Raw genomic sequence first — 27,746 nt, 5'->3', positions numbered from 1 at the left:
CGCCCTCCCCACGCGGGCCCTTGGTGACATTGAGCGCCAGCGCCGCGGCCGCCGTGGGGTGCTGTGCGTCGGCGGAGCGGGTGGCCATGTGGAGCCTCGGCGGCCTGCGCCTGGCGGCTGGTGAGACGCGGGTCTGCGGGCGGCAGGAGGGGGCATCGCCGGTGGGGGTGTCCTGCTTACTGCAACCGTGTGAGGACCGCAGCGCCTTAGCAGACGCGGGGGGCTGGCCGAGACCCTGGTATCTGGCGCTCATTCACGCAGCTCCCATCTTAAGTTAGTGCCTTGATGCCTCCACCTGGTCCCCATCCTCCTGTGAGCTCCTATTAAGAGTTATCCACGGAAGTAATGCTTTCCACCCTGACTTTCTCCTATCCGTTATTCTACTTGTGCCTTCCTACTTGTCCCTCCCTCTTTAGGTGAGGGACTCAAAGATCTCACAGAATACGAGTAATTGTTGCCTTAAGTTGTGGGTGGTAGTACATACTTTTAAACAATAGTGCGGTAAGTGCCGGGACTCTCTTAGGGGAAAGTGTTATGCTAATAACGTAAGGTCTATAGCCTGTTTTCTCAGTAAACATTGGAGCGGTTGAGTGTTTTGGAGTCTGGTAACGTGAACGTATCCCGCCTCGGGGAAATCTAGAGAGCCTTGAATTATCAAGTTGAGAAATCAGAGAGTTTGCAGCTTGTATCTTGAGGGTCTTTAGAGGGTAGCTTACCTTTTGATCATCTTTATGAACTTTCATGATCTATCCTTTGTTCCATGGCATCAAATTACTACAGAGTTGTTAAATTTTTAGAGAAAGAATAGCTCCACGTTTTGTTATTGGAGTAATGTATATTGTAAATGTAATTGAAGCAATGCAAAAAAAAAAAAATAGTACATGGAGAATAGTTGCGTAAAGAGTAGCCGGTGAAGAGGTTAGATTTTACCGACTGAAAGACCTTTCAATGGGTCAGCATTGCTTACACCCTTAAAAACTCACACCCACTCTGCTCTAGAAAGAAAACGGAGAAAGAGAAAAAGCACTCATTCTTTTACTGGTTTTGATTTGTATCAGTTAAGATCTAATCATCTAAAATCTCGATGTGCATGTTTATTAAGTATTACAAAGTTTTCAAAAGAGCAAGCAAAAGAATCAGCAACCTGTGAGTTATGTGAAAGTCACTTAAACACTGGCAGTAGTTACTTTTCTAGACTGTAGCACACGTCATGGAAAGCTAAAGTGTCTTGGAAGATTTCTGATGTTTTGGAACTTCTCTGCTGGGCCTCTAACCAAGACAGACTTCCTTGCACAATTTAACAACAATTTTACTTCCGATGGGGAATGTTTTAATAGCACACCAAGGATGTTATGGGCAACGACTGCCAGGTGATCTGTGAGTGTCTGGTGTGTTGTGAGCACCTTCCAGTGATTTCTTTTACTTTTACCTATTTTATTAATAAAAGCGCTTTCTGATTTACATTATCTGATTTCTACAGCGCCCCCCTTGAATCTTATTCCCTCCTGTCTTTATAAATAAACATAAATCACAGGGCTAAATAACTTGTGTAGCACCACCTGGTGATAAAAGTCAGCACCAAAGGAGGGCAGTGAGTTTGTGTTATCCGAGTTCCTTGCTGCTGTTGATGCTGCTGCTGGAATATGCGCATGTGTAAGTTAACCATCTTATAGCCAGATGGAGCTTTTTTGTTTTCTTTTGGGACATTCACTATGTAGCTCCGGCTGCCATGGACCTCACTATGTGGACCAGGCTGGTCTCACAGATACCCTCCCCGGTGCAGCTGGGGCTCCTTAAGGTGAAATGCAGATGTGTTTGTGAGGTGGACATACACTTTCATACACAAATGGACTTTCAAGAACCAACTGCGATTTGATAAATAACATTGACCAAGTGTGTGGCAGCTCAATTAGAAATGTAATCTAGGCATTGTTTTCTTATTCAGAATACTATTCAGAATAAGGTCCTCAATTTAAGCAGTGGAGCTGTGCGTAACCGCTTCCTTTGGAACTCCTGGGTGGACTCCCTTCGCAAACAGCCTAGAGGGTTTATGGGCTTTAGTTGCTTGTTGCATGAATGTAGTTGTAGATAGATGCAGGTCAAAGTTGTTACAGAATTGCTACAGGTGAGAGGTCTTGTGAGCTTCTGAAATCATGTTCTGACGTTTATGATCATGTACTAGGAAGAGGGACCGAGGCTTAACGTCCATATCCCAGCAGTGCCGGTTCTCTTAAGAAGCACAACTGTTAAGACTCCGAGGCTAACTAGCTTCTCACCCACCCTGCCATGACTTCCATTAGCATCAAGATTAGCTTTGCCATAGAGTTACTAAGTTCTCAGCTCTTACAAGTATCTGTTAGTACATATTGTTTCGATGGAAGGACTCTAGGAAATATCTTGGATTAAGCAAATATAAGGTAAGTTTTCACATCTCTTTTCTCCTGAAAGCTGAATAAAATAGATACAACTTTTAAGATATTGTATCTTTATTTAGATGTGTGTTGTATGTGGAGTCTGTGTACACATTTTGTGCCCGGGTGAAGGCCCAAGAAGGACATGGGTTTCCTGCTCCATCACCCTACTTTATTCCCTCACTGAGCCTGGAACTAGGCTGGCAGCCAGCAAACCCAGAGATCCTCAGGTCTCCACCCCTCACCGCGCTGTTCCTTACAGCACTAAGGAGCCACACCTGGCTCCTTACGTAAGGGTAGAGGAGTCAGACTTATCCACTGATCCATCTCCTCGGCTCCAAGACATTGTAGCTTTCAGTAGGGTGATTGAGTCAGAAGAATGAATAGACTTACATAGTATTCTTCGTACCTTGAAGAAGTTCTGTTGCCCTGTGCTCCATTGACTTGTCAGCTTTTACAGTGACCTTTTCATGGCTGTCACCAGTGCAGAAACCATGGGCTTCCCCTGTCTAACCCATATCCCAGAGCACTGAAGCCAAGCAGTATTTGAGAAGTCATCTAGTCCCTTAATGTATGCAGATGAAGGAACTTAGTACTGCTTTTGGCTTCTTGCCAGTGCCTCATTACTTACCCAGCTGTCCTGGAACCCTCAGCCTCTGAGCACTGGGATGTCAGTGTGCACCGCCACCCTGGCTGCAGGAGGAAACATACGGCATAGGAAGGGAACTTGCTTGCTAAGGGTCACGTAGGTTCAAAGCTGGGACATAACCAATATCTGCCTCCCACTCTGATTTTAGTTCTGCTCCAGTTTGCTCCTTCATTGTTCTTTTATCTGTTCTTGCTAACGAACCCTAAATGAGATCACATCCATTATAACTACTACAATTTTGACTTTGCTTATCATATTGCTCCAGGTAATGCCAGTGAGTTTCTATTTGAGCGTACACCGTGTGCCCCATACACTGCCAACTTCCTAGGGCTTTTTATTGCAGTGTATAAACCAACCCATATAATACAGCTAGAGAGCATACAGCATGTATTAGGCTCTAGGTTACAGAGCATACTGAGTGCTGCTGAGCTGGGTCCTGCTGGCATTGTGCACTTACCCCAACTTCAAAAATGGTAATGTCATCTCGGCAGCTTGAAATCTGCTGTGGTCACTTGAAAGCACTATAGGTCAGGGACTCCCTGCCCCTTTCTTCCTCCCAGGGGGCAGTACACTACTGACTTTAGAATTTAGAGGAAGGGAAAGGTTAAGGAGATAGGATTATCAACTGAAGGCTTCTGGGAAACAGGAAGTGATTTGAGCAAAGAAAAGAGGTAGTTAGGAGTCTGGAGAGGTGTAAAACAGGAAAAGCAGCAAGGAAAAATTCATATTACCTTGGAGCATTACGGGGGGAAGTGTGAGCTTGTAAAGAGTTGGAGCCAGATGAATTTTGGCAACAAGAGAAGGATTCAAAAAAAAGCTGTAGCATTAAAAAGGCAGCTGTGAAAAGAAAAAAAAAAAGGCAGCTGTGTACAGGATGCACTGCTATAACCTGTAAAGAGTGTGATGTAATGTGTGATGTAAGTGACTCAGTGGTTGAGAGTACTTGCTGCCCTTGCAGAGCATAGAGGCCTGGACTTTGGTCCCAGCACCTATGTGGGGCAGCTTCCAATCACCTGTAACTTCAGCTCCAAGGTCTCTGATGCCCTCTCCTGAGTTCCACAGACACTTGCACTCACGTGCACACCTGTACCTATAATTAAAAAATGTTTTTTAAAGATAATATTTTTTTATGTTGTATGTGTTAATGTTTGCCTGAATGTGTGTCTGTGCACACATGCATGCAGTGCTCGTGGAGGCCAGAAGAGAGTGTTGGATCTCCTGGGACTGGAGCTACAGAGGGCTGTGAGCTGCCATGTGGAAGCTAGGAACTGAACTCAGGTCCTTTAAAAGAGCAGCCACAACAAGCTCAAGGCCAGCTTGAGCAACTAATAAGACTGGTACGTGTGTACACACACACACAAAAGGGGGGATAGAAGAACAGGAATGCCCTCAAAGACCCGTTAATTGGGCAGAGTAGAAACCTTACTGTGTTGTAGGTATTGGTGGGTTATGGGTGATGGTGAGAAGAACTCTCAGTTAAAAACCTGTGAACCTCAGTCATCCATTACAGGGTCCTCAGTGAAGGAGCTGAAGAAAGTACCCACGATGCTGAAGGGGTTTGCAGCCCCCTAGGAGGAACAACAGTATGAACCAGTAACCCCAGAGCTCCCTGGGACTAAACCAGCAATCAGAGAAAACACATGGAGGGACTCGTGGTTCTAGCTGCATATGTAGCAGAGGATGGCCTTTTTGGTCATCAATGGGAGGACAGACCCTAGGTCCTGTGAAGGTTCTGTGCCCCAGTATAGGGGAATGCTGAGCCAGGAAGCAGGAATGGGTGGGTTGGGGAACGGGGATGGGGGAGAGGATAGGGGATTTTCGGAGGGGAAACTAGGAAAGGGGATAACATTTGAAATATAGATAAAGAAAATATCTAATAAAAAAAAAAGTGACAGTTAAAAAAAAAAAACCTGTGAACCTAAGAGAAGAAAAAATATAGAAGCCATTGTAGTGAAGTTACTTATTAAAATAGAATGGAGGAATCCTAACGGAGAGGCAGGAGCTCAGAGTCAGCTCAGAACACACCCAGACACCAAATTCTCAGCACAATGGAGATTTATTACCCCACAGGGACAAGCGTGGGGTTGGGGGAGAGTCTCTGGATAGGTCAGAGACAGAAAGCAGGTGTCTCTACTGAAGTGGGTTTTTTAGGGGGAAAGGGAAGCCCTAGGACAGGTTGGTAAGTCCTGATTGTACAGGTTAGCCAGTGTCGCCAAAAAAAATGAATTTTGATTGCTGGACCATGATGTTTAGTCTCTGGAATGAGTCAGTGGCCAAAAAAGGGAATAAACCTTGAGGGCTAGCTTTAAGAATGTAATCTAAGGGTTTTATAAGGGAGAGGGAAGGGGAAAGGGCAAAACCGGTCTGCAGTGTCGGGCTGCTAGAGAGCCCTTCAAATCCTCCCACGGTGGCACAAAGTAAGAGTAAGGAGGTCCTGATAGCTTAAAGATGGGAAGTGGAAAGAGGGTCATAAAAGATAGGACTGGCAAGTGGCTTGGCAGGTGAGAGCATTTGCCACCGAGCCTGATGACCTGAGTTTGATCTCCCTGACTCTCCAGGACCCTCCCAGTAACGGTGAGAACCATTTCCTGCAAATGACCTCTGGCTTAATGCCACACCACACTCATGCATGCACATACACAAATAAATGTAAAAATAGTAAGCCATGGGTCATTTAGATTGGGCAGGTGGTCCTGGGTTGTGTGGGAAAACAAGCTAAGCAAGACATGGGAAGCAAGCCAATGTTTCATGGTTCCTGCCTCTGTTCCTGCTTGAATTCTTGCCCTGATGCCCCTCCATGATAGGCTGTGATTGAGGCATGTGAACCAAATATATCCTTTCCTCCCAAGTTGCTTTTGATTAGTGTTTTTATCGAAGTACCCACAAGTGAAGTGGACAGAATAAGAATTTGGAAGATGAGCCAGGCGTGGTGGCACACACCTTTAATCCCAGCACTTGGGAGCAGAGGCAGGCGGATTTCTGAGTTCGAGGCCAGCCTGGTCTACAAAGTGAGTGCCAGGACTATACAGAGAAACCCTGTCTCGAAAAACCAAAAATAAGAATTTGGAAGATGGCCCTTGGTCTTGCAAAGATTATATGCCCCAGTACAGGGGAATGCCAGGGCCAGGAAATGGGAGTGGGTGGGTTGGGGAGTAGGGCGGGGGGGGGGGGGGGGGAGGGAATATGGGGGACTTTCAGGGTAGCATTTGAAATGTAAATGAAGAAAATATCTAATAAAATTGTTTAAAAAGAAAAGATTTAGGAAGATAATGGAGGGAGGGATTTAGTTCTTGAGGAAGGATAAGATAGAATCCAAAGAGCACAAAGATGGGAAGGGTAGGGGAAACGGGCTAATGATGAGAATGTGAAATGTATGGGTGTGAGTAGATGGGGCTCACGACACTTAGAGCGTGTCAGTGAAGGCTAGTGCATGCCTTAGTCATTCATTTGACCTCTGAAAGGAAGATTAGTATTTTATTTATAGGACCTGTTGAAATGGTAAGTGCTTTCTCCAATACCCAGGACCCTCCATTTTTACTGTGGCATGAGACAGGCAAGCTGGCTGTCTACTGGTTAAACTATATAAATTGTTTCTGCCTTCCTAAATTCGAATCGTTACATAAAGAACTAAAAAAGTATAATTCTGTCCTTTAACCCTTCACTGTCAGGGTGTGGCTCTTAGAAGATGATCAGAAATATCAATAAAGATATTTATTGAGGAGGTTACAGGTTCAGAAAGCTGAGAACACAGGAGTTCAAAACCAGCCTGGGCAACATCGACTCCCCATTTCAGAGACAGACAAGATAGACAGGCAGGCAGGGTGACTGGCTGGCTCTCGCTGACTGACTGGGTATGATTAAATTCAGGTAAATCTGTGTTGGGTGTTATACATCAATCAGAGTAATTTCTGATATCCAGAAATAGTACTTATAGCTTTGTGCCATAATAAGGATACAGTATCTGATTATAAGAAATCGGTTGTGTGCGTATAAGAAAGTCAGAAAAAAGCACAGCGGATTCTTCCTGGGAGCCGTGGCGATCGCACGTCACTTCTACACTGCACCTTTATGTACCTCCGAACTTTCTGTGATGGGCAAGCGTTGACTTTATAATTTAAATGTGGTTTTGCAGTGTTTTGTTCTTAAGATGGACAGTGGCAGGAAGCAGACAGTGGACAGTGAGGATGGAGGCACAGATAGCTTGGCACAGTGTGGCTCAGGAGGCTTTCAGATGGAAGGGCTCACTAGTTCAGAAAGAGAGATTTGTGTTCTTCTGAGCCTGCTGGAAAGGATGAGAAAAACAGATGGGTGGGGAGCCTGTTTGCTGTCGTAAAGTAAAGGCCTTGAGTTTCACACAGCCACCATTGGGAGTGTGCAGGCTGGGGTGTGGGGGGATGGGGGCAACAAGGAACGACTCCCATCCTGTTGTAGCTGAACCATGAGATTCTAGTAGCTTTTTAAAAACTTTATTAAAAACTGGCCAGGTTCCAAAGATTTATTTATAAATTTGTATTATTTTTCTAATCTCAGAAAAATTTTCCCATGGAACTAATGTTACAAATGGTAATTAGGAGCTCAGCCAGCCTACAAAACTCAGTGTCAGTCTGTCCTCCAGTTCCCTCTGTCCTGCTTCTCAGCACCTGGTTCTTCCCGGATATCACAGCTCTCCTGCTGTGTCAACCGCTCAGGGCAGCAGTGTAGACAAGCTTCTAGAAGGAGGGTTCCACATCCATGGCTTCCCCTGCGGCTCCTGTGTCCTATTCTGCCTTCACCTCGGGCCTGCCCTGCTTTCTGCCCTGAAGATTTGTACCTAAAACACTATTCTCTCTCTGCTCCAAACTGCTCTGCATGTTTGGCAAGCTTGGGGAATGGGGGTTGTAGCAGATGAAAAGATTCAGGGGGGGGGGGAGGGAGCCACAACAGCCTGAGGAGGCAGAGTGGCTTGGCCTCATATTGTCGGTTGGTTTTGGAAAGCCTGTAGAGAAAGCTCTGGTGCCTTGCCATGGCCTGCCAAGCAGTTCCCCATGTCAGTGCCACAGGCAGAAGCAGAGCAGACCAGTGTCTGCAGCCAGGAAGAATCCATCCCTTGTCAGAACAGCTGCAGATGTCCCATGCCATTGGGTCTGACTCTGCAAAGGCTCAGACAAGGTAATAGGCCTGGTTTGTTTGTTTTGTTGTACTGCGCATTCAGGGCAGCTCACATTTGCTTCTCCTACGGAAACCAAGTCAGCGGCTCTGTGGTAGGTGAGCTTTGTGGACCAGAATGCCAATCTGTAAAACTCATTCTTTTAGTCTACTGAGCACTTAGAAAATATAACACAATTTCAGTAAGTTAAAAATACAGTATCGATAAACTGGTATGTAGGGACTTGGCCATCCCTAGAATACTATATATCTCCTTTTTCCTTTTGAGATTTAAATTTGGCTTCGATTTACACACACAAACACACACATAGCCCCTCAGATTTGCCCTTTCCTGTCATAACTGTAAAAGCATCAGCAATACCCTTGTTTAGTTTTAAGGCATTTGAGGGCTAACATGAGAACCACCTAGTTATTCACATGAATTTTTAGCCAGGACATGGGAGAAGAACATTGTTGCCTCAGAAGGAACTGCTTCCAGCCAAGGTCATGGCAGTTCCTGCCCTGGAACATGAGGGAAAAGAGAATGAGGACACTGGCAATAGTGTCAGGGCTGCAAAGTGGGCTTTGGTCATCCATTGTGAGACACTCAGAGGGAAGCTGGGTGCTGTGGAAGAGAGGTGTGCACGGGTTTCACCCCAAGGGCCAAGAGAAGATGAGCTGTAGGACCATGCCCATAGCTTGTAGTAAGTACTGACTGTTAGGGGCAGTGTGCTCTGCAGATAGAGCTGTAGGACCATGCCCACAGCTTGTCAGTGAGTACTGACTGTTAGGGGCTGTGTGCTCTGCAGATAGAGCTGTAGGACCATGCCCACAGCTTGTCAGTGAGTACTGACTGTTAGGGGCTGTGTGCTCTGCAGATAGAGCTGTAGGACCATGCCCACAGCTTGTCAGTAAGTACTGACTGTTAGGGGCTGTGTGCTCTGCAGATAGAGCTGTAGGACCATGCCCACAGCTTGTCTGTGAGTACTGACTGCTAGGGGCTGTGTGCTCTGCAGATAGAGCTGTAGGACCATGCCCACAGCTTGTCAGTGAGTACTGACTGCTAGGGGCTGTGTGCTCTGCAGATAGAGCTGTAGGACCATGCCCACAGCTTGTCTGTGAGTACTGACTGCTAGGGGCTGTGTGCTCTGCAGATAGAGCTGTAGGACCATGCCCACAGCTTGTCAGTGAGTACTGACTGCTAGGGGCTGTGTGCTCTGCAGATAGAGCTGTAGGACCATGCCCACAGCTTGTCAGTGAGTACTGACTGCTAGGGGCTGTGTGCTCTGCAGATACACTCTACTGGGATTTGGCAGCTGAAGTAATGGGTTGAGCATTAACAATAATAAAAAGAAGCTAACAGTAAGATTGGGCTGCTGCTTAATGAATTAGCTTTGGGGAAGGATTTTGTACCCAGCCAGATACAAAGGCATTAAGCTTTACAGTTGCACCCTGGTGTCTTAGTTTGACCAGCGAAGCTAAGGAGATGATTCGGGAGTTAAGAGCATTTGGTCTTACTGAAGACTCAGGTTCAGTTCCTAGCACCAACATGGTTGCTCGAAACCTCTATAGCTCCAGTTCCAGAAGATCTGATGTCCTCTTCTGACCCCCAAGAACATCAGGCATATTCATGGTGAGCATGCATGCAAGCAGGCAAAATACTTATAAAATTTAAATACACATGTAAAATAAAAAACACTAAGAACAACTTGGGGAGGAAATTTGGCTTGCATGTCTCCATCACAGTCACTGAGGGAAAGACAGGATAGGGACTGAAGACTGTGGAGAGCACTGTTTACTGGCCTGCTTCTTTTTCCAACCCAGGACCACCTATCTGGAGATGTCACTGCCATAGAGAGCTGGGTCCTCCCACATCCCTCATTAAACAGGAGAATGCCCACAGCCTTGCTTTCAGGCAATCTGGATGGATTGCTTTCTCAACTTAGGGTTCCCTTATCCCAGATAACCCTAGCCTGTGTCACTCACAAAGCCTGGGGTCAGCAGGATGATGGTGGTGAAGAGGAACTGTGTCACATGAGAACTGCATATTAGAACAGCTCAGGAATCTTTCATCATTGGTGGCAGAGGTCTGAAGGTTTACAGCTGGCTGTGAGAGTCTGCATCTCTATGAAGCCCCTAGCTGAGGCTGAGCAGCACTGCCCAGACTTAACAGTGTAGAGCATTGGTTTCCAGGTGTCTATCACACAGTCCGTCCTGAGCAACTGTCAGAGTGGATATGGGTATCTGTTCGCATCTCAGAAGCAGACCTTCATTTGAATACGTGAATCGCATCCAAAGTGCAAGTTGACATTGTAATAGGTGTTGGTGGGAACTGGATACCCTTCTGACAAGCTCCTTAAAGATGCCAGCCACACTTGAAAGCGTCAAGTGTGTCAAGACCTTAGAACAATGGTTCTCAACCTGTGGGTCTCCACCCCCATAGGTTGCATATCAGATATTTTCATTACAATTCATAACTAGCAAAATTACAGTTATGAAGTAGCAATGAAATAATTTTATGGTTTGGGGTCACCACAGCATGAGGAACTGTATTGAAGGGTCACATTGTTGCAAAGGTTGAGAGCCACTGGCTTAGACTAACAAAACAGGTTCTATCTCACAGAATTTCTCCTTGTCTCTAGGACACAGTAGTCATATTGGCACATGTTGATTCTACCCTGAACTGAGTGTGTTTCCTATTCTCAGCCTTTTCTCTTCCTCACCCATTCCTGATGTATATTGGCATGTGAGTGAGATAACTTCCAATTCTCTGTAATTGTTTTCATATGCGATATCAATACATAGGTCTAAGGTAAAGACAATACGATGCGACGAAGACACAAGTACCTATACTGTATGTGTGTGTGTGTGTGTATGTGTGTATTGGAGGATTTTTGTTGTTTTTTCAAGACAGGGTTTCCCTGTGTAGCCCTGGCTATTCTAGAATTTGCTTTATAGACCAGGCTGGCCTTGATCTCAGATCTGCCTGCCTCTGCCTCTCGAGTGCTGGGAATAAAGGTGTGTGCCACGACTGCCTGGATCCTAAAGAATATTTTCACTTTGGAATAATTTTACCGAAAACTCATAGATGGTGCACAATTCTGTTTGCCTCTCATCCAGTAACTTCCATAACCTTGGTGCCTCATCAAAAACAAGGAAATTAACATCAGTGTCTTATACCAACCCAAGTGCAGCTCATTCGTCCTCAGTGATGCTCGTTTTCTGGTCCAGGACTTGGTCAGTCTGAGGTCCTGCGAGGCATTTAGTTGTCATCTGTCCTTAGTTCCATCTGGCTTGAGGAAGCGTCTTCTTCACATTCTTTGGTTCTCATGACCTTGACAGTATTAGCCAAGTGTTTTATAAAATGTCTCTCATCAACCTGATAATTTCTTTCTTTCTTTTTTATAATTTATTTTTCTTGCATGTGCCTTGGTTGGTGTTTTGCTTACATGTATGTCAGTGCGAGGCTATCGTATCCCCTGGAACTTGAATTATAAACAGCTGTGAGCTGCCATGTGGGTGCTGGGAGTTAAAGCCAGGTCCTCTGGAAGAGCAGCCAGTGCTTTTAACTGTTGAGCTGTCTCTCCAGCCCTGAGCTTGATACTTTTAGATGATCAGCCAAGATATAGGTTTTGAAGAAGAATATCTGATACAGAGATAAAGTGTCTTTCTCTCACACCATATTAAATATACAGGGGACCCATGGGACTTAGGACTGATGAGTTTTTAGCCTTAGTCAGTCAGTTTCTCCTTGGAGGTTGCTGTCCTTTTCCTTTCTGTATGTAATCTGTCTGAGAGCCAATCACTACATTGAATCAGTGAAGCAGAGATCTACGCTTGAATTTTCTGGAAGGAAAATAAATCCCTTTCCCCCATTTATTCATGCTGTTACTTACATTAGCATGGACTAAAGAGTTAGAGCTAATCGCCATATGTATTTTATGTCTCCGTCCTGTATGTTTCCTTAGATCAGTTCTTGTGTCTCTTTACATTTTCCTTTTCATTTGTTTGTTTGTTTAATTGGTTTGGGGTTTTGTTTTGTTTGTTTTTGAGACAGGGTCTCAACCTGTAACTCTGGCTGGCCTGAACTCACCATGTAGCTCTGGCTGACCTTGAACTCACAGAGATCCATCTGTCTCTACCTCTGAGTGCTGGGACTAAAGGTGTGCACCACCTTATATTACTTCATTTGTTTGGATGGGGATTTGTTTTGTTTTGTGTGTGTTTGAGCAGTCCCTTACTTTCTGGACTAAAAGCTGTCCCGGGTCTTTCTTGTTCCCTGTGCCTTTGCGTAGCCCTGCCATTGCTTTCCGAGGAGCCTTGTGCTAGAGACTGGTATTTAGGAAGCAAGATCTGAGACTATAGTGTGTCCCCTGCTACCTAAGGTGCTACTGATTCCAGCCTGTCAAGTGGTCAGAGGGAGGAAGCATGGACGTGGATCCAAGATGTCCTGATGGATATTTAAGTTTTTGCTCTTTGTAATGCAGTTTTAGTAGTTTTGACAAGTGCTGTGGCTTTTTAAAATAAACGCTATCAGACTTCATAGCCAGCGACAGTTCTTAACACCGCGTAGAAGAGCACGGTCAGATAGCCTACAGGTCCCTTCATGGATGCTGACTGAACTCTCATCTGTCTTCACTGATCACTAGAGATTAGTCACGTCCCAGGCTGCTCTGTGATGAGTTATCTCTAAGAAGCCTGAGACTCAAAACCAAAATTCTATCCATGTGTCATCCTGGACTGAAGCAGATTTTTATAGAAAAAGACTACCAGAAGTCAGTACCACAGCCAGCCTCATCTCCCACCCCCAACCCCACCCCCACCCCACCCCCACCCCACCCCCACCCAACAGTTAGCAGCAATACTTGTGTGGCAGAGGTTTTCAAACTGTGAGTCCCTACACAGGCTGTATAGCTCTCTAGGGCATGTTAGAAACACCCGTCCTCAGACCCACCTACTGTGAGAAACTTGGGCAGAGGGGGCCAGTAGTCTCTCTGGCTCCAGTAGACGGTTTGAGAACCTCTGCTCTTAAAAGTAGCCAGCAGTTTGGTTAGTTTGGTCTGGTCAGAGCCTTACAGGCAGCCATGAGCCTTCATTTGGATTTCCTGCTAGGGCTCTGGGGACCGAGCATTGACTGGTCAGCCAGGGACAGGCAAGGCTTCAAGTGCGCCCACAGGGTTAAAGGGCTGCTTTTCTTCTGGTTTCTGTGTTTGTAATTTTGATCCACCAGAGGATGGAAAATTTCTGTCTTGGATATCTGGGGCAATGTGTTTTATCTCTTAGGGACCCGACAGGAAAGATAATGAAACGTGGCTTGTTTATGCTCTCATTTCATGATAACATCAACATCACGAGCCCATCAAGTAGTTTCTGATTGTTTTCAGTAATAACATTTGAACATTATTTGTATTCTCATCTGTTATATTTCTAAAGTGTATAAATATCGTATGTGTGTATGTTATAATCAGCATTTATCCTTTAGAGAGGTAAAAGTTTTTATCGTACAGTATGGAATGACAGCAAGAAAGGTTGGGCAGTGTTTTCTGATATAGGCCTTCAAATCCCGAGCCCCATTTTTGTCCTGGGTATACCTCTGGCCTCGTATTCTACTTCTCCCCCATCATTTACACCCTTTCACTTTCAGTGGCCTCTTTGTGGTCCCTCAAACTACAAGTGACATTTTCAAAGAGACGCTCCTGACTAACTCTGAAATATGACACATACTCATTTCAAATACACGTCATGTCCTTCATTTATATTTTTTCTCTTTAGCAGTGAGCTTCTGACATACGTGTGTGTGTGTGTGTGTGTGTGTGTGTGTGTGTGTGTGTGTGTTGTGTTCAGACTAGAATGTAAGTCATAATAGCACAGATTTTTATCTGCCTCTTATAGTGCCAAAGTATCCTACACATATACATAGTAGATACTCAGTTACTATCTGCTGGGTGAATGAATAAAGATCTCTCTATGCATTTATGTGGCTGGTGGCCACTGAACACTATAGGCTAGTAATTTTGCTTTTATTATCACTGCTGAAACTGAACAAGTGTCAGTTTCTCTTCGGAAAGGGGTCACCAAGGAAATAATTACTGCCTTTGCCCTCTGTTTTCCGTTTAGAGAATAGAGCCTGTCTACCGAGCTCCAGTTAACCTTGCTCCTGTCTAGCCTTTCAGCGGGGAGGAATGGGACAGCATTATGTGGGGTGTGTCCTTCTGGCCACTTTAAACCCGTGGCTCCCTGGTGTAGCACAACCCTAGAGATGAATGTTGTAATGGTGGAACAACAGTGAGTTCACCACCATTTTGTGGGATGGGGTACTAGGTTCTCCAAAGTGCAGTTTAGCCAGCCTGTTAGAAATGTACCTCACATTTGAGTATGATGGTTCATTCTGTCATCCCAGCAGTGGAGGGATTTCTATAAGTTCAAAGCCAGCCTGGGCTACATCATGAGGCTCTGGATGAAAAGAGGGGGATGAGAATTAAAAGAGAAGAGGCACTAGAGGTCAGTAGCTGTGTGGTGTGTTTCAGACAGGCCAGCAGCTGACTCTGACACCAAGGTCTGGAGGATGTGTCTGTCCTGTGAAGAACTATTGATGCATCTCTTCTCACACTCGCACAACCTTTGTCAACACTTCTGGCCTCTTGGTAGCGCTGCAGATTGCTCTAAAGATTACTTGTGAGTGATGTTGGGACATGAACCGAATGATAGAGCCTGCTGTGAGTCACGTCTGCCAGGCACTGCCATTCATTTTCCCAATTTGCCCTCAAATCAGATCAGCCCTGGCCCTGGAATACTGCATTGCCACATTCAAAATGAGCAGGCAAGCGAGAGCGAGGGCAGGTCATCTCCTTTGACTGTGACACCTGGTGCCCTCGGGTGGCGTCACTGTGGTCACCAGTGCCGGGGTGGTCACAGACCTAGCAGAGGAAGTGAGCAGGTCGTTACCAGCAGTCTCTGTAGGTGGCTTTGCACCGAGGGCCAGATTGTCTTGTGTCAGTCAGTAAGGGCATCCTTCATTGTGTAAATGAAAGCTGCCCGGGTTCTGTAAGGCCTCCTGAGCTGGGGAACACTGACTGAAGAAAAGTGAATGAGCTGTAGTAAGAGCCCTGAGACTCAGCAGCTCTAACTTGGTTTGCTTCATTCTCTTATCAGCTCCACAGCCTTGGAACACCAGCAGCCTCAATCCTAGTAACAGCGGGAGCTGAGGGAGGCAGCAGGGATTAGCAGCTCCCCACTCGGACACCAGCGATTTCTTTTTTTTTTTTTTTTTTTTTTAAAGGTTTATTTATTATTATATATAAGTACACTGTAGCTATCTTCAGACACACCAGAAGAGGGAGTCAGGTCTTGTTACGGATGGTTGTGAGCCACCATGTGGTTGCTGGGATTTGAACTCTGGACCTTCGGAAGAGCAGTCGGGTGCTCTTACCTGCTGAGCCATCTCACCAGCCCCCAAAATTTTTATTTTATTTTATTTATTTATTTTTTTTGGTTTTTCCAGACAGGGTTTCTCTGTGTCGCCCTGGCTGTCCTGGAACTCACTTTGTAGACCAGGCTGGCCTCGAACTCAGAGATCCACCTGCCTCTGCCTCCCGAGTGCTGGGATTAAAGGCGTGCGCCACCACGCCCGGCTCGCGATTTCTTATCATTTGATCCGTGTAGCAGTTGGCAGGAACTTTCCACTCACAATGCTCGTGGTTCACCTGACTGGAAGCTATGCAAACAGCTTCGTCTCTGGGACATTTATGGAAAACTGGTGCTTGTTCATCATGGTGCAGAGGTGGGAGCTGGGTAAACACACACATCTAGAAGGAAAAGCTAGGGAAAGTGTTCATTCTGGCCTGACAAGCTCCGGGCTGCTGCTGGGATGGAGTGCAGGAAAGAAAGGCCGAGGGAGGCTCCAGACCCTCACACTTGCCTAACTGTGGCTCTGTGTAAGTGGGGATTCAGAGCTGAGGGGAATGGGAGCTGCCAGCCTGGAGCTAAGAGGGCTTCATCTTCTCAGAGCTGACAGCAAAGGCTCCCAGAGTTATTAGTGGAAACTTTGTCTAATTATCAGGTGACCACGAAACTACAAAGAGATGTCTGTGGCCAACCAAATACATAAAGAATACAAGATAATACTAAAAGTAATTATATGCCCGAAATTACATAAAGTAGATGAAAAGGACACACCTGGAAAAAAATACCGAAACTCTGCCCCCAAACACTTAAGGAGGATTGGAAGTGGTCCTTTACAACGCTCAAGGAAGAGGAAGGGCTGAGATGTAGCTCCATATGAAGTGTTTGCCTAGTGTGACTAAGGATGTGGGCAAAGGAAAGAAAAGACAGGAACTTTCAAGCGAGCCTTACATAGGTCTTATTCGAGATGTGATGGCATACACGCACAGACAGACCCAATACTTGGAGGCTGAGGCAGAGGGTTGAGAGTTTGAGGCCAGCCTGAGCTGCGTAGTGAGATTCCCATTTTAAAACGCTTCCTGATTCCTTTAATGAGGGTGTATTATCTGGTATAATCCAGCAAATACATCAAAAGAAAACTACAGCCTCCCATCCCTTATGAAGACAAATTGAGGAATCCATAGAGACTGGGTGTCTGTATGAGTGAGGGGCAGAGGAGACAGAGTGGCTACACTTACAGCCACCTCTCCTCCTCTTCCTCTCTGCTTTACTCTCAGGCTGAGACTCACAGGCAAGCGCACTATCCTAGCAAATGCACGTGAGCCCATAGAGCAGCTGTGAGCTCCTGTACAAAATATGTCCTTCGTCTTCCAGCTCTGTTTCCAGAGCATCAGAGAGTGCCAGGGCCCAGCTAGATCCATTGCTTGCACCTTCCTGCTTGCTTTCCTGCTCGTTGGTACCTCAGAGTCTCCCTCTTTCCTTTGTCCCTAGACATGGGCTCTTCTACAGTCCCCACTCCAGGAACCTGCTGTCTCATGCCATGACCTCATGTTTTGTGACTCCCTATTTTCCACTCCCATTAAGACTTTCTGGATATCTCTGCCTTTAATTATGTTTAATCATTATGGCTAAATTATTCATATGTAAAGTAAAAATTTCTGGCTAAAATATATTTCTTAAAAATATTCTTTAACGAAGGTATCAATTTCTTTGCTGACTAATTTTTTGTTAATATGTAAGCTAGAGTAATCTGGAAGGAGAAACCTCAATTGAGAAATGCCTCCATAAGGTCAGACTGTAGGCATTTGCTTAGTGACTGATGGGGGAGGGCCCAGTCCCCATTGTGGGTGCTGTCATCCCTGGGCTGGTAGTCCTGAGTTCTATAAGAAAGTAGACTGAGCAAGCCTTGAGGAGCAAGCCCGTAAGCAGCATCCCTCCATCACCTTTGCATCTGCTCCTGCTTCTAGGTTCCTGCCGTGTTTGAGTTCTTGTCCTGACTTCCTTCAGTGATGGACTCCAGTGTGGAAGTATAAGCCAAATAGACCCTTTCCTCCCCAACTTGCTTCATTTAGGTCACTGTGTTTCACCACGGCAATAGTAATCCTAAGACACTAGCTTTGATCACCAAAAAGGCTTTGGAATGGTGACAGTAATGTCCCTACGGGGTCTCTAATACTATTCCCCAGATCCTTTTGGAGGAATGTGTAACTTCAAGTTAGGGGTGGAAACATTCAAAGTGGGTCTGGAACATGTCGTCAGAGAGGAAGGAAGCTGTCAGCACCCACTTATCTCATGTGGAAGGAACTCAGGAGCCACCTCAAAGGTCCCTCCAAACCATAGATGGGAACATTTGAGGACTGCCAGATAATAGAAACTTTACACACTATGATGCAGGCACTCCTTACACTGCTTTTAAATAGAAGGTCACCTGCAAAGGTTGCAAGAAGACGTGTGTGTGTGTGTGTGTGTGTGTGTGTGTGTGTGTGTGTGTGTGTGTGTGTGTATGTGTATGCGTGTGTAAGCAAATGCGCGAGAGCGCTCCCTTGTGTACATGTGTTTATTTGTGCAAGCTTTTATCCCACAATCCTATTGACCTAAGGGCCAAATGACGTGGAAAAGGGTGCTGCCTTCCTGCGGTCCATGATGAAATCAGTATGAAGCAGTTACCTCTGAGCACACAAAGGAAGGATGGATGGGAAACTTTGTAAAGGGTAACCTGTGCTGATGAATTCAGTATCGCTAAATGACAAAATCAACTCACAGGTCTTGGAGTGGGGAAGGAAGAGGCTTAGTACTTTGTGACAAAGTCTCAAAATAACCTTCAAGTCATTATGTAGCCGAGAATGGCCTGGAACTCCGGGTTCCTCAGCTTCTGCTTCCCAATGCTGGGGTGCCAGATAGGTCCCACCATGTCCCATGACACCCAGGTCTCCGTGGGTGCAATAAGAAGTATACACAACCTTGCTAAAAGCTAGCTTGACGCTTAACAGACCTCAACTGCCTGTCTTTAAGAAACAGGAGTGATACTGCCATGCTGCCTTCGTGACTAGACACATGTGGAAAGTACCTGCATAGCATTTACTGATAGAATGTTACGTTATAAATTTCTAGTCTCTTAGTCAGCAAAGTAATTGTATTATTTTAAAGCATAACATGTTAGATACAGTCATCTTTCCTACATGTGTGTGTCTTGTATGCTTTGCATATATTCTATTTTCTAAACAAGCTAACTTAAATTTTCTAAGAGCTGAAATTTTGTCTGTTTTCTTTGCTTGTTTCTTCAAGATAGAGTAGCCTGGGCTCACCCTCTTCTCACTGTGTGACCCCCTCAGGCCTCAGCCTTCCAAGGAGTTAATTTGTGTTTTGTGCATATAAATGACTTGTCTTTAGAGGGGAGGGGAGGTGAACAGGGTCTTGCTATATAGCTGGCCTGAAACTCCATGTAGCCCAGGCTAGCCTCACACTTCTGATGATCTTCCTATCCCTCCTAACTGCTGGGATTATAGGCCTGCACCACCACACTCGGCCACGTGCAGGAATTTCTCAGCTTCAAAAAGCATCAGACTTTCTCTCTAAAATATGTATCTCTCTTTTAGGACATTGTCTTAGGTTATATGAAAGAAATGCTTCCTCGTCTCTAAGGTTTACCAGAAACACTGACTTGAAGAGGATCAATGGATTCTGCACCAAGCCACAGGAAAGTCCCAAAACTCCAACCCGTAAGTTTGTGTTGCTTTGTCTATTTATGGAATAGGCAGCTCACATCCCTACCACACCCTACAACTATTTACAGTCAGAAGAACCCCGAGAGGTTGGCCAGTGTTCCTGTGTCATGCTCAGTCATGTAGTTATGGCGCACAACTGTGTGTGTGTGTGTGTGTGTGTGTGTGTGTGTGTGTGTGTGTGTAGGCTGCGAGTATACATCAACTGTCTTTCTCAACCATTCTTACTTTATTTCTTGAGACAAAGTCACTCACTGAATCTGAAGCTCACCAATTTGCAGACTGGCTGGCCAGCAAATGCTTCTGCCTCCACAGTGCTGAGAGTCTAGGCATGCACCCTCACTCCTGGCTCTTTGTTTTGTTTTGTTTTGTTTTTGGAAGGTCCTGGGGATTGAACTTCTGTCCTCATGATTGACTGAGTCATCTCAACCACATCAAGCTATTATGTTTGGAACGAAATATAATAAGTTTTAGGTTTGACACTGACTTCAGCCATATCTGTCCTACATACCTGAGGCTAAGTAAGCTCTCATCCCTGCCCCCACTGTGGGAAGGAGGGCAGTGCACAGCTGTAGCACAGCAGCGGTACTGTCTGCAGCTTCCTCCTGTGAGTGCCCTAAGGCATCCTCGATGGCTCTCCCTCCTTACTTATGGGACCTTCTCAGAGGACATTGATTCATTCAGACAAATCTGAGATGGCCTTTGTGCCCTTTCCTCCCTAACTGGTCATCTTCATAACGTTTTGTAGTAAGGCCCCGGGTTTGAGGGTCCTCCGGACTCCTTCCCTGTCTTAACTCCGGTTCAGAGCCTAGCTCCTCACTTTTCCATCAGATCTCCCTCCTGCTTGGACTTTTTGCCCAATCTACAGTCTTCCCCTCTGCTCTCTTCCATCCAGTGTGAAGACTGAGATACACAATGCCTTCCTTGCTTCAAAGCACATCTGTGATGGATGGATGGGGTCTGTAGCCCCTGCACTTGGGTGGAATGGGAATTAGCTAAACCACTTTTACTCCTGGCAGGTTTCACTCCCAGCCCAACTGCCCTCTCGGTTAGAGAATGAAAAATATATACCCCAGTTATTTTTAATATGCCTTGACTACCTCAAAAGGCTAGGCAGTTCTTCTCCTTCTCGCTGCTAGCAAATACTCCCCTCTGGTACTTCTGAGTTAACATCATTTTAAAATCTATTTTTCCTTTTAAGATTTATTTATTTATTTATTTTGGTTTTTTGAGGCACAGGGTTATTGTTGTTTGGTTGGTTTGGGTTTTTTTGTTTGTTTGTTTGTTTGGATTTTTTGTTTTTGTTTTGTTTTGTTTTGTTTTGGTTTTGTTTTTTTTGTTTTTTGAGTCAGGCAGGGTTTCTCTATGTAGTCTTGGCTGTCCTGGAACTCACTCTGTAGATCAGGCTGGCCTCGAACTCAGAAATTCACCTGCCTCAGCCTCCCAAGTGCTGGGATTAAAGGCACCAGCGTTAAGATTTATTTTTATTCATATGAGTACACTGTAGCTGTCTTCAGATACCAGAAGAGGGCATCAGATCCCGTTACAGATGATTGTGAGCCACCACGTGTTTGCTGGGAATTGAACTCAGGACCTCTGGAAGAACAGTCAGCACTCTTAACCGCTGAGCCATCTCTCCAGCCCTAAAATCTATATTTCATCTCTACCACTCAAACACAATTGAATTAAGTGGCCACTTTTCCTGATTCTCACATGGGCCTTTACATCTGGTCTTTCTTCTTCCTTGTCATGGCGTATCTCTTCTCTCCTCTCTTCCAGTTCCTAGCCCATGCAAATCCAAAGGTCCTGCCTCAGTCTACCTGCCCAGCCATTGGCCATTGGCTCTTTAATTGGGGACAAGGACCTTCACTGTTTCACTGTCGGGACATGCAGATTCCAGATTTTGGAGGCCAGATTAATTAAAAGAATTAGAACCAATCCCCAGTACTTAGGAGACAGCATCAGGCAGATCTTTTCCTTGGCTTGGGGTTGAAGGTCTTTTGATCTAATCTAAACTGATTTGCCTTGTTCTTATTGTCCTAGAGACAGGCAAGCCTTGCTGACCATCTCAGCTCACCCTCTCCATCCAACTTTCCACTGTAGAGTGAGTGGGGCTCCATGCCTTCTGCTTAATCCTCAGAGTGTTGTGGAATTGTCACTCGGGAAATGAGGCATTCTGTGCAATCCTGCTCACATAACATGAAGCTCTGGGCCAGCCTGCAGTCTCCTGGTGTCTGTGTTAAATGAATAACTGAAAGATACAAATAGCATTTTTTTTCATCACTTGATTTGAGCATTAAAGTCTCAAGCCAGATTCCTGTTTTCCCCACAGAGTCTTACAGACACGGGGTGCCGCTGCACAAGCCCACAGATTTTGAGAAGAAGATCCTGCTGTGGTCAGGCCGCTTCAAGAAGGAGGAAGAGATCCCAGAGACAATCTCGTGAGTGCTGAGCTGGGCCTGTATTCGGCCTGCAGTTCTCACTGGTCTGTAGTGGGAAAAGCAGAGTGCATTTGCGTCCTGTGTAAAACCTGCTGACCAGATGTAGGAACGAACATCCCTCATTCTCTACATGTTCCCACTTAGGAGTACCCAGAACAGAGTGCTGGGAAACTGTAGCTTGTTTCCTAGCGACTGAGGGATCTGTCAGGTGCTGAAGTCAGCTGTTGTTTAGTTACATCTCCTAGCTCCAGAACAGCGCGAAATGGTAATATGCACTAGTTTAGTTTGTTTTTAAGCTTAGCATAATGATCGTAACTATGACCTACAGCATCCACACAAGTGTCAGTCTTGGGAGTAATTGGATGCAGCTGCTTTAGTTTGGATCTTAAACAGCTTCCAAGTGCCCACAGGTGTTGACTCTCTTGGGAAGTCATAGAAACATTAAGAGGTGAGGCCTAGGCAGGTGGTGGTGGCACCTTTAGCCCTGGCACTTAGGAGGCAGAGGCAGGTGAATTTCTGAGTTCAGGGCCAGCCTGATTGGTCTTTAGAGTGAGTTCCAGAACAGCCAGGACCACATAGAAAAATCCTATCTCAAAACCAAAAGGAGGGACTAGGGGTGGGGGGTAAGGCCTCATGGGAAAGATTCAGGGATCCTAATCTCTTCAGCTTTTTTGCTTCCTTCAAGGTAAGTACTACCCGGCCCCATCCTCTCACACTTCTGCAGGGTATCCTGCCCCCACACAGACCCAAAGCCATGGATGCATTAATCTGGGACTGAAACCTCAAAGACCCAAGCAAATTAAACCTTGCCCTTGTCCTGCGCTGGTCACGCTGGTAACCAGGAGGGGTTTCTTCTCCCACCTGCCTCCTTAACCCTCTGCTGCAACTTAGACTTTTTCCGAATTTCTAAGTGATCTCTTCAGGTTCCCCTAAGCCAGAGTTTTGCAGCCTTAGTTAGTACTGTTGACACTTTGAACTGGAATATTTTAGGCTTTATGAACCGCCATGTATGCTGAAAGATGTTTAACCATATCCCTGGCCTCTACCTCTTGATGAAGCAGTACTTTCTTCAAGAATGTCTCCAGGCATTGTCATACTTCCCCTGGGGACAAACCTGTCTCAGTCTTATGCTATAGGCCCTGACTGGCCAGCATGTTGGCCAGGAGTGAAGCTCTCCGCTGTGGGCGTTCTTCTCCTCAGAGTAAGGGGCTTAACTAAGTTCCCTGTCAACGAGAAACTAGTTCTGGGCCTTCTGCCTCTGGCCTCAAGTCACAGTTGAAAAAGACCAGCGTTCAAGCAGCACGTCTTGCCCAGATAGGCAGGTTGTATCTGTGTCACGCTCATAGCGCCCTGCTATGAGCAGGGTGGGAGAGCTTTAGAGAGAGCACGTCATCGTCCCTGGAATTAGCAGCAGGAAAGCTGTAGTCTTCCTTAGCCCAGCTCTTGCTCGTGCCCTGGTTCCTTGATAATATCTTAGCAGAAACGAGATGATCTACACCAGGGGGTGGGGCGTGGGGAAGGGTGCTGTTCAGTGTTTGCTCAGCAAACCTTGCCTCCCTTGTCTCCTTCAAAGATCTTCTCAGACCCGATACTATCTCGCCTTTCATTATTATCATTCTCTGAGGAATTCATACATACATGAAGTGTGATTTGATTTCATTTAGCTACCTATTCCTCCAGTTCCTACCACATTTTCCTTGCAACTTCCTGTGATCTTTTTTTTTTTTTTTTTTTTTAAATCAAACGTGTTCCTTTTGAGATGGGTGGCAACTGTCATGGCCACCCTTAAATCTATTTATAACTGGTCTCCTCAGTGTAAGCTGTGCCACTGTTTGGGAGGATCGTAAGATTTAGTTGACCAATCACATAAAATGGTGTTGTATCAGTTCCTTTTAAGGTGCTTCTATACAACACTATGACTTCCAGATGGTGAGGGCCCAGCAGGCTGCAGACATGAGACTGTCAAACTGTAAGCAGGAGACAGAGAGGGTGAACTAGGAAAAGCATGTGGCTTTGAGACCTCATAGCCCGTCCTCAGCTTCATACTTCTCCCAACAAGACTACGCCTCTTAATCCTCCCCAAACAGTGCCACCTATTGGAGACAAAGCCCTGAGTAAAGGACAGAAAGAATGCTAGTTCTGTGTTGTTGCCCAGGAGCAGACATGACAAGGTTCTAGTCTGAGACCAGGGCCTCAAAGGACTTAACGTTTAGGTTCCTGGGAACCTGCCTTTCCCCTGGAGAAATTGGAATTGTCTGTGTGTGACACACTTGAGATAGCCTGGGATCCTTTCGAGAAGCATTGTATGGCAGCTTTCTGCTGACTCTGTCCCATCCTCCTCGAAGACTCTATAAGATTGTGTACTTCTGTCGGGCAGTGGTGGCGCACGCCTTTAATCCCAGCACTTGGGAGGCAGAGGCAGGTGGATGTCTGAGTTCGAGGCCAGCCTGGTCTACAGAGTGAGTTCCAGGACAGCCAGGGCTTCACAGAGAAACCCTGTCTCAAAAAAAACAAACAAACAAACAAACAAATTGTGTTCTTCTTAATAAACTTGCTTGGCATAAGCTATCAGCTTATGCACGGCCTCCTGGTCCTGACTTCCCATCTTCTTTATTTCCTCATCCTCAACTCTTCCCCTTAGGAACCTGTCACTGAAGAACAGCCTCCTGGTCCAAGTCAACCAAGGATTTATTTGCTCTAGACTGTGGGATGACAGTCTCATTCAAATCACCACACCTGTTAAAAATGTTTTTGTGGCTGGTGGGATCTCCAATGATTTTAGTTAAGCAGTTAAGTAAGCATTCACTGTCTTTAGAATTTGTCCCTGGTTCCTTCCATCCTGCAGGGTCAGTTTCAGAGCCTGGAGAGCTCCATGCACAATTCTGCCTCCCAGGTTCCAGCTCTTATGTCTCATTGTGTGTGCTCAGGGTCCTTCTCCCACCTGGAGACAGTCAGGACTACACAGAGAAACCCTGTCTTAACCCTCCGCTCCCCCAAAAAGTGAAAATGTGGAGTACAAAAAGTATATTAACTCCTCCACGTTTGTTTTCTTTCTGAACTGTGTCTTTGTGAGTTTACTTTAGCTCATAGCAGAGCTTTTGAGAGAAGAATGAGTTCAAGGCCAGCCTGGGCTATAAAGCAAGAAAGACCCTGTCTCCAAGAACAACCAAAAAGATTAGTCTTGAACTTGGTCAACCCTCTCCAAGGTGCTATGAGGTCCCTAGGTCCTAGCTTCTTTTTTCTATTCACAGACATCACTGTCTGTGAATAGAAAACGTTGCGATGCACAGTGTTTGATCCTGCTACAAGTTGAGAAAGAGAAGGGTTAATACGGCTTTCTCGTTCTGTTGCTAGATTTGAGATGCTTGATGCTGCGAAGAACAAGCTCCGGGTGAAGGTCAGCTATCTAATGATTGCCCTGACCGTGGCAGGATGCATCTATATGGTTATTGAGGGCAAGAAGGTGAGAGTGGGCTCCTCTCGGCCTCACCATGCTTTCCCCAAAGATGGAGGAACGTGGTGCCTGGCTCACACCTTAGCTCTGTGAAGGGGAACACGTCGTGTGAATTTACTGGCTCGCAGAATACTCTGTATTAGTGTACTGACTGAGTGCTCAGTGCACTCCAGGCCCTTCTGAGTGGTGTCCTCATGTGCCCCTCACAACTGCTTTGCTAGACAGATGCTACCATGAGAGGAGGAAAGTGTAGCTTCGGATGCTTTAGCAGCAGGCTGGAGAAGGAGAGCTCAGCGGCAGAGGCCTGATGACATGAGTTCAGTCTCTTCGTCCCAATAGCTGGTAGGAGAGACCCAACTCCTAAGACTCACCCTGGATGTTCCACATGCACTCTGGAGCACATGTGTGTTTGCACACACACAATAAATAATAGCGTTTTAAAGTAAGTATTGGCATATACTTGCCCAAAGCCATGCATTTCCCTAATGACAGAATTGGAACCTAGACATAATTGAGGTAAAGCTAAAATTGCTCCTCAGTACAGAATGTGTGCTCTACAGCAGCAACTGTTAAGCTCACTGGATGTGAGAACCTGAGAGCGCTTTCTCTCAGCAGGCTTTGTAATGAAGGAACCTGAAGCTCACATGCACCATACACTTTCCAGAACTCACATAGTAAATGGAGACAAAAACTTGAAATTAAAAAAAAAAAAAATTCAAGCTGGGCGGTGGTGGTACACGCCTTTAATCCCAGCACTTGGGAGGCAGAAACAGGCGGATTTCTGAGTTTGAGGCCAGCCTGGTCTACAGAGTGAGTTCCAGGACAGCCAGGGCTCTACAGACAAAACAAAAATAATCAAAAGAAAAACTTTAGATCTAATTTTGCATGTACCAAATATCCTATTAAACCATCTTGTTATTAAGATATAGTTACTCTGGAGGCTGGAGAAATGGCTCAGTGGTTAGGGCCTCTTGCTGCCCTTGTAGAGAATACCCAGGTTCGGTTCCCCAGCACCCACATGGCAGCTTACAACCATCTGTAACTCCAGTTCCTGGGAACCTGGCACCCTTTTCTGGCCTTCACAGATACCATGCACATATGTGTACATGTACATACATACAGGTAAATATCTATACACACAAAATAAAAATAAGTAAAATGTAGTGTGTGTGCGCCTGCTTTTAAACTCAGACACACACTTTGAAAATCATGTCTAGTTCTGTGTTACAGCTTTCACACAGAGAAACTGTTAGTCCATATTTAAAAGCTACCTCTGAAGAAGCACTTGTCAACTGATCTTCTCCTGAGCAACTCCAGAGTAAAAAGGAAGGGAACTGGGGACTCTGCGGTGACACTGCGGTCACATAAACGCACTAGCCATTTCAGTCTGGCCTCATAGGGGCACAAAGGGCCACGGGGGCTGACCTGGGAGAAGTTCTCTTGAAAGTGAGCCTGTTCTACTTCACTTTTCCCATCTCCTCGTGTGACCTCTGACCTCCCATTCATGGTTCTCAGACTGAAAGCTTTAGAAGCCTGTGCACGGGCACGTGGGTTTCTAGAAGTGTGAGAGATGGCTGGCTGACGTTCAAGATCTCCAGGAGTGAATCCCCCTAGGACGTCCTCCAGCACCTTCCAGGCTGTGCTAGGAGGAGAAGCTTTTGCGCTAACGTCATTTAGGAGAGGAGTTAGTTACCATCATGCTTTGTCTTACCGCTGACATTTGTTTCCCATCCATTTTCTCCTCCCACCAAACTCTTCACATGTGCAGTAACATGGATGTCAGAAAATCCACATACTTGACATAAACATTGGTCTGATTATAGAAGCTTCATACAACTTTAACAGTTCCCATTGAGGGAAGCCAAAGAAATGGCAGGGGCTCCCCTGCTGCCAGTTGCTTTGAAGGGGTGGAGTTCTGGGATAGATAATTCTAGAAGTCATCAGGGATTCCCAAAGCTGCATGTTTTGTTAAAAGAAAAGGCTAGAAAGACAGGAAAGTGTACACGAGTTAGGGAAGCAGAAAGGAGAAAAGTGGAGGTGAAGTGCTGTATATTGTAGAATAGGGAAGGGTGTGAAGAAGACATGGGATTGTAGAGAGGCCGCACATGCAGAGAAGGGGGAGCTGTGTATTTCTCTCCCGGGAGGGGGTGGAAGGTGTGTAGAGAGCATGACTGTCCAGTGTCCAGGCAGCTGACCACTCCTGGCCTGTGCTGCACAGCTAGCCTACTGCTCTCAGCACAAGGGGAGAACAGCCTTCCAGACCTGCCATCATCTCTCCAAATGTATTTCCTTTTAGGCTGCGAAAAGACATGAGTCTTTAACAAGCTTGAACCTGGAAAGGAAAGCCCGTCTGAGAGAGGAGGCAGCTATGAAGGCCAAAACAGACTAGAAGTATTTGGAAAACCCAGGAGTAAGGCTGCAACAAGAAACCTGCTTTACAAAGGATACAATCTGAGACTCACTTTGCAGACATGTATTTTGCACAGATGTATTCCACTTCCCTATTAATGCTGTAGAGGAACAAATACATTTTCTTAAAGAATG

The 27,746-nt window shown here is 45.8% G+C and overlaps 1 protein-coding gene across 1 annotated transcript; it reads left to right on the top strand.

Moving 5' to 3' along the window:
• Positions 1-28: 28 nt before the first annotated feature.
• On the top strand, positions 29-27,746 carry Fam162a (family with sequence similarity 162, member A). Its single transcript, NM_027342.2, has 5 exons — positions 29-120; positions 19,182-19,304; positions 21,640-21,748; positions 25,103-25,211; positions 27,499-27,746. The coding sequence occupies exons 1-5, from the start codon at positions 87-89 to the stop codon at positions 27,589-27,591; spliced, it is 468 nt and encodes a 155-aa protein (NP_081618.1). The 5' UTR covers positions 29-86; the 3' UTR covers positions 27,592-27,746.

The sequence above is a fragment of the Mus musculus genome, chromosome 16 (assembly GCF_000001635.26).
Source record: "Mus musculus strain C57BL/6J chromosome 16, GRCm38.p6 C57BL/6J".
NCBI classification, from domain to species: Eukaryota; Metazoa; Chordata; class Mammalia; order Rodentia; family Muridae; genus Mus; species Mus musculus.
This window is presented reverse-complemented; position numbering and strand designations above follow the sequence as displayed.

Excerpts from the sequence above, each read along its gene's own strand:
- Fam162a (NM_027342.2), top strand. The coding sequence starts at position 87 with ATGTGGAGCCTCGGCGGCCTGCGCCTGGCGGCTG. Across the intron at positions 121-19,181 it reads CGGCCTGCGCCTGGCGGCTG|GACATTGTCTTAGGTTATAT; the intron begins GTGAGACGCGGG and ends TCTCTCTTTTAG. Across the intron at positions 19,305-21,639 it reads AAGTCCCAAAACTCCAACCC|AGTCTTACAGACACGGGGTG; the intron begins GTAAGTTTGTGT and ends TTTTCCCCACAG.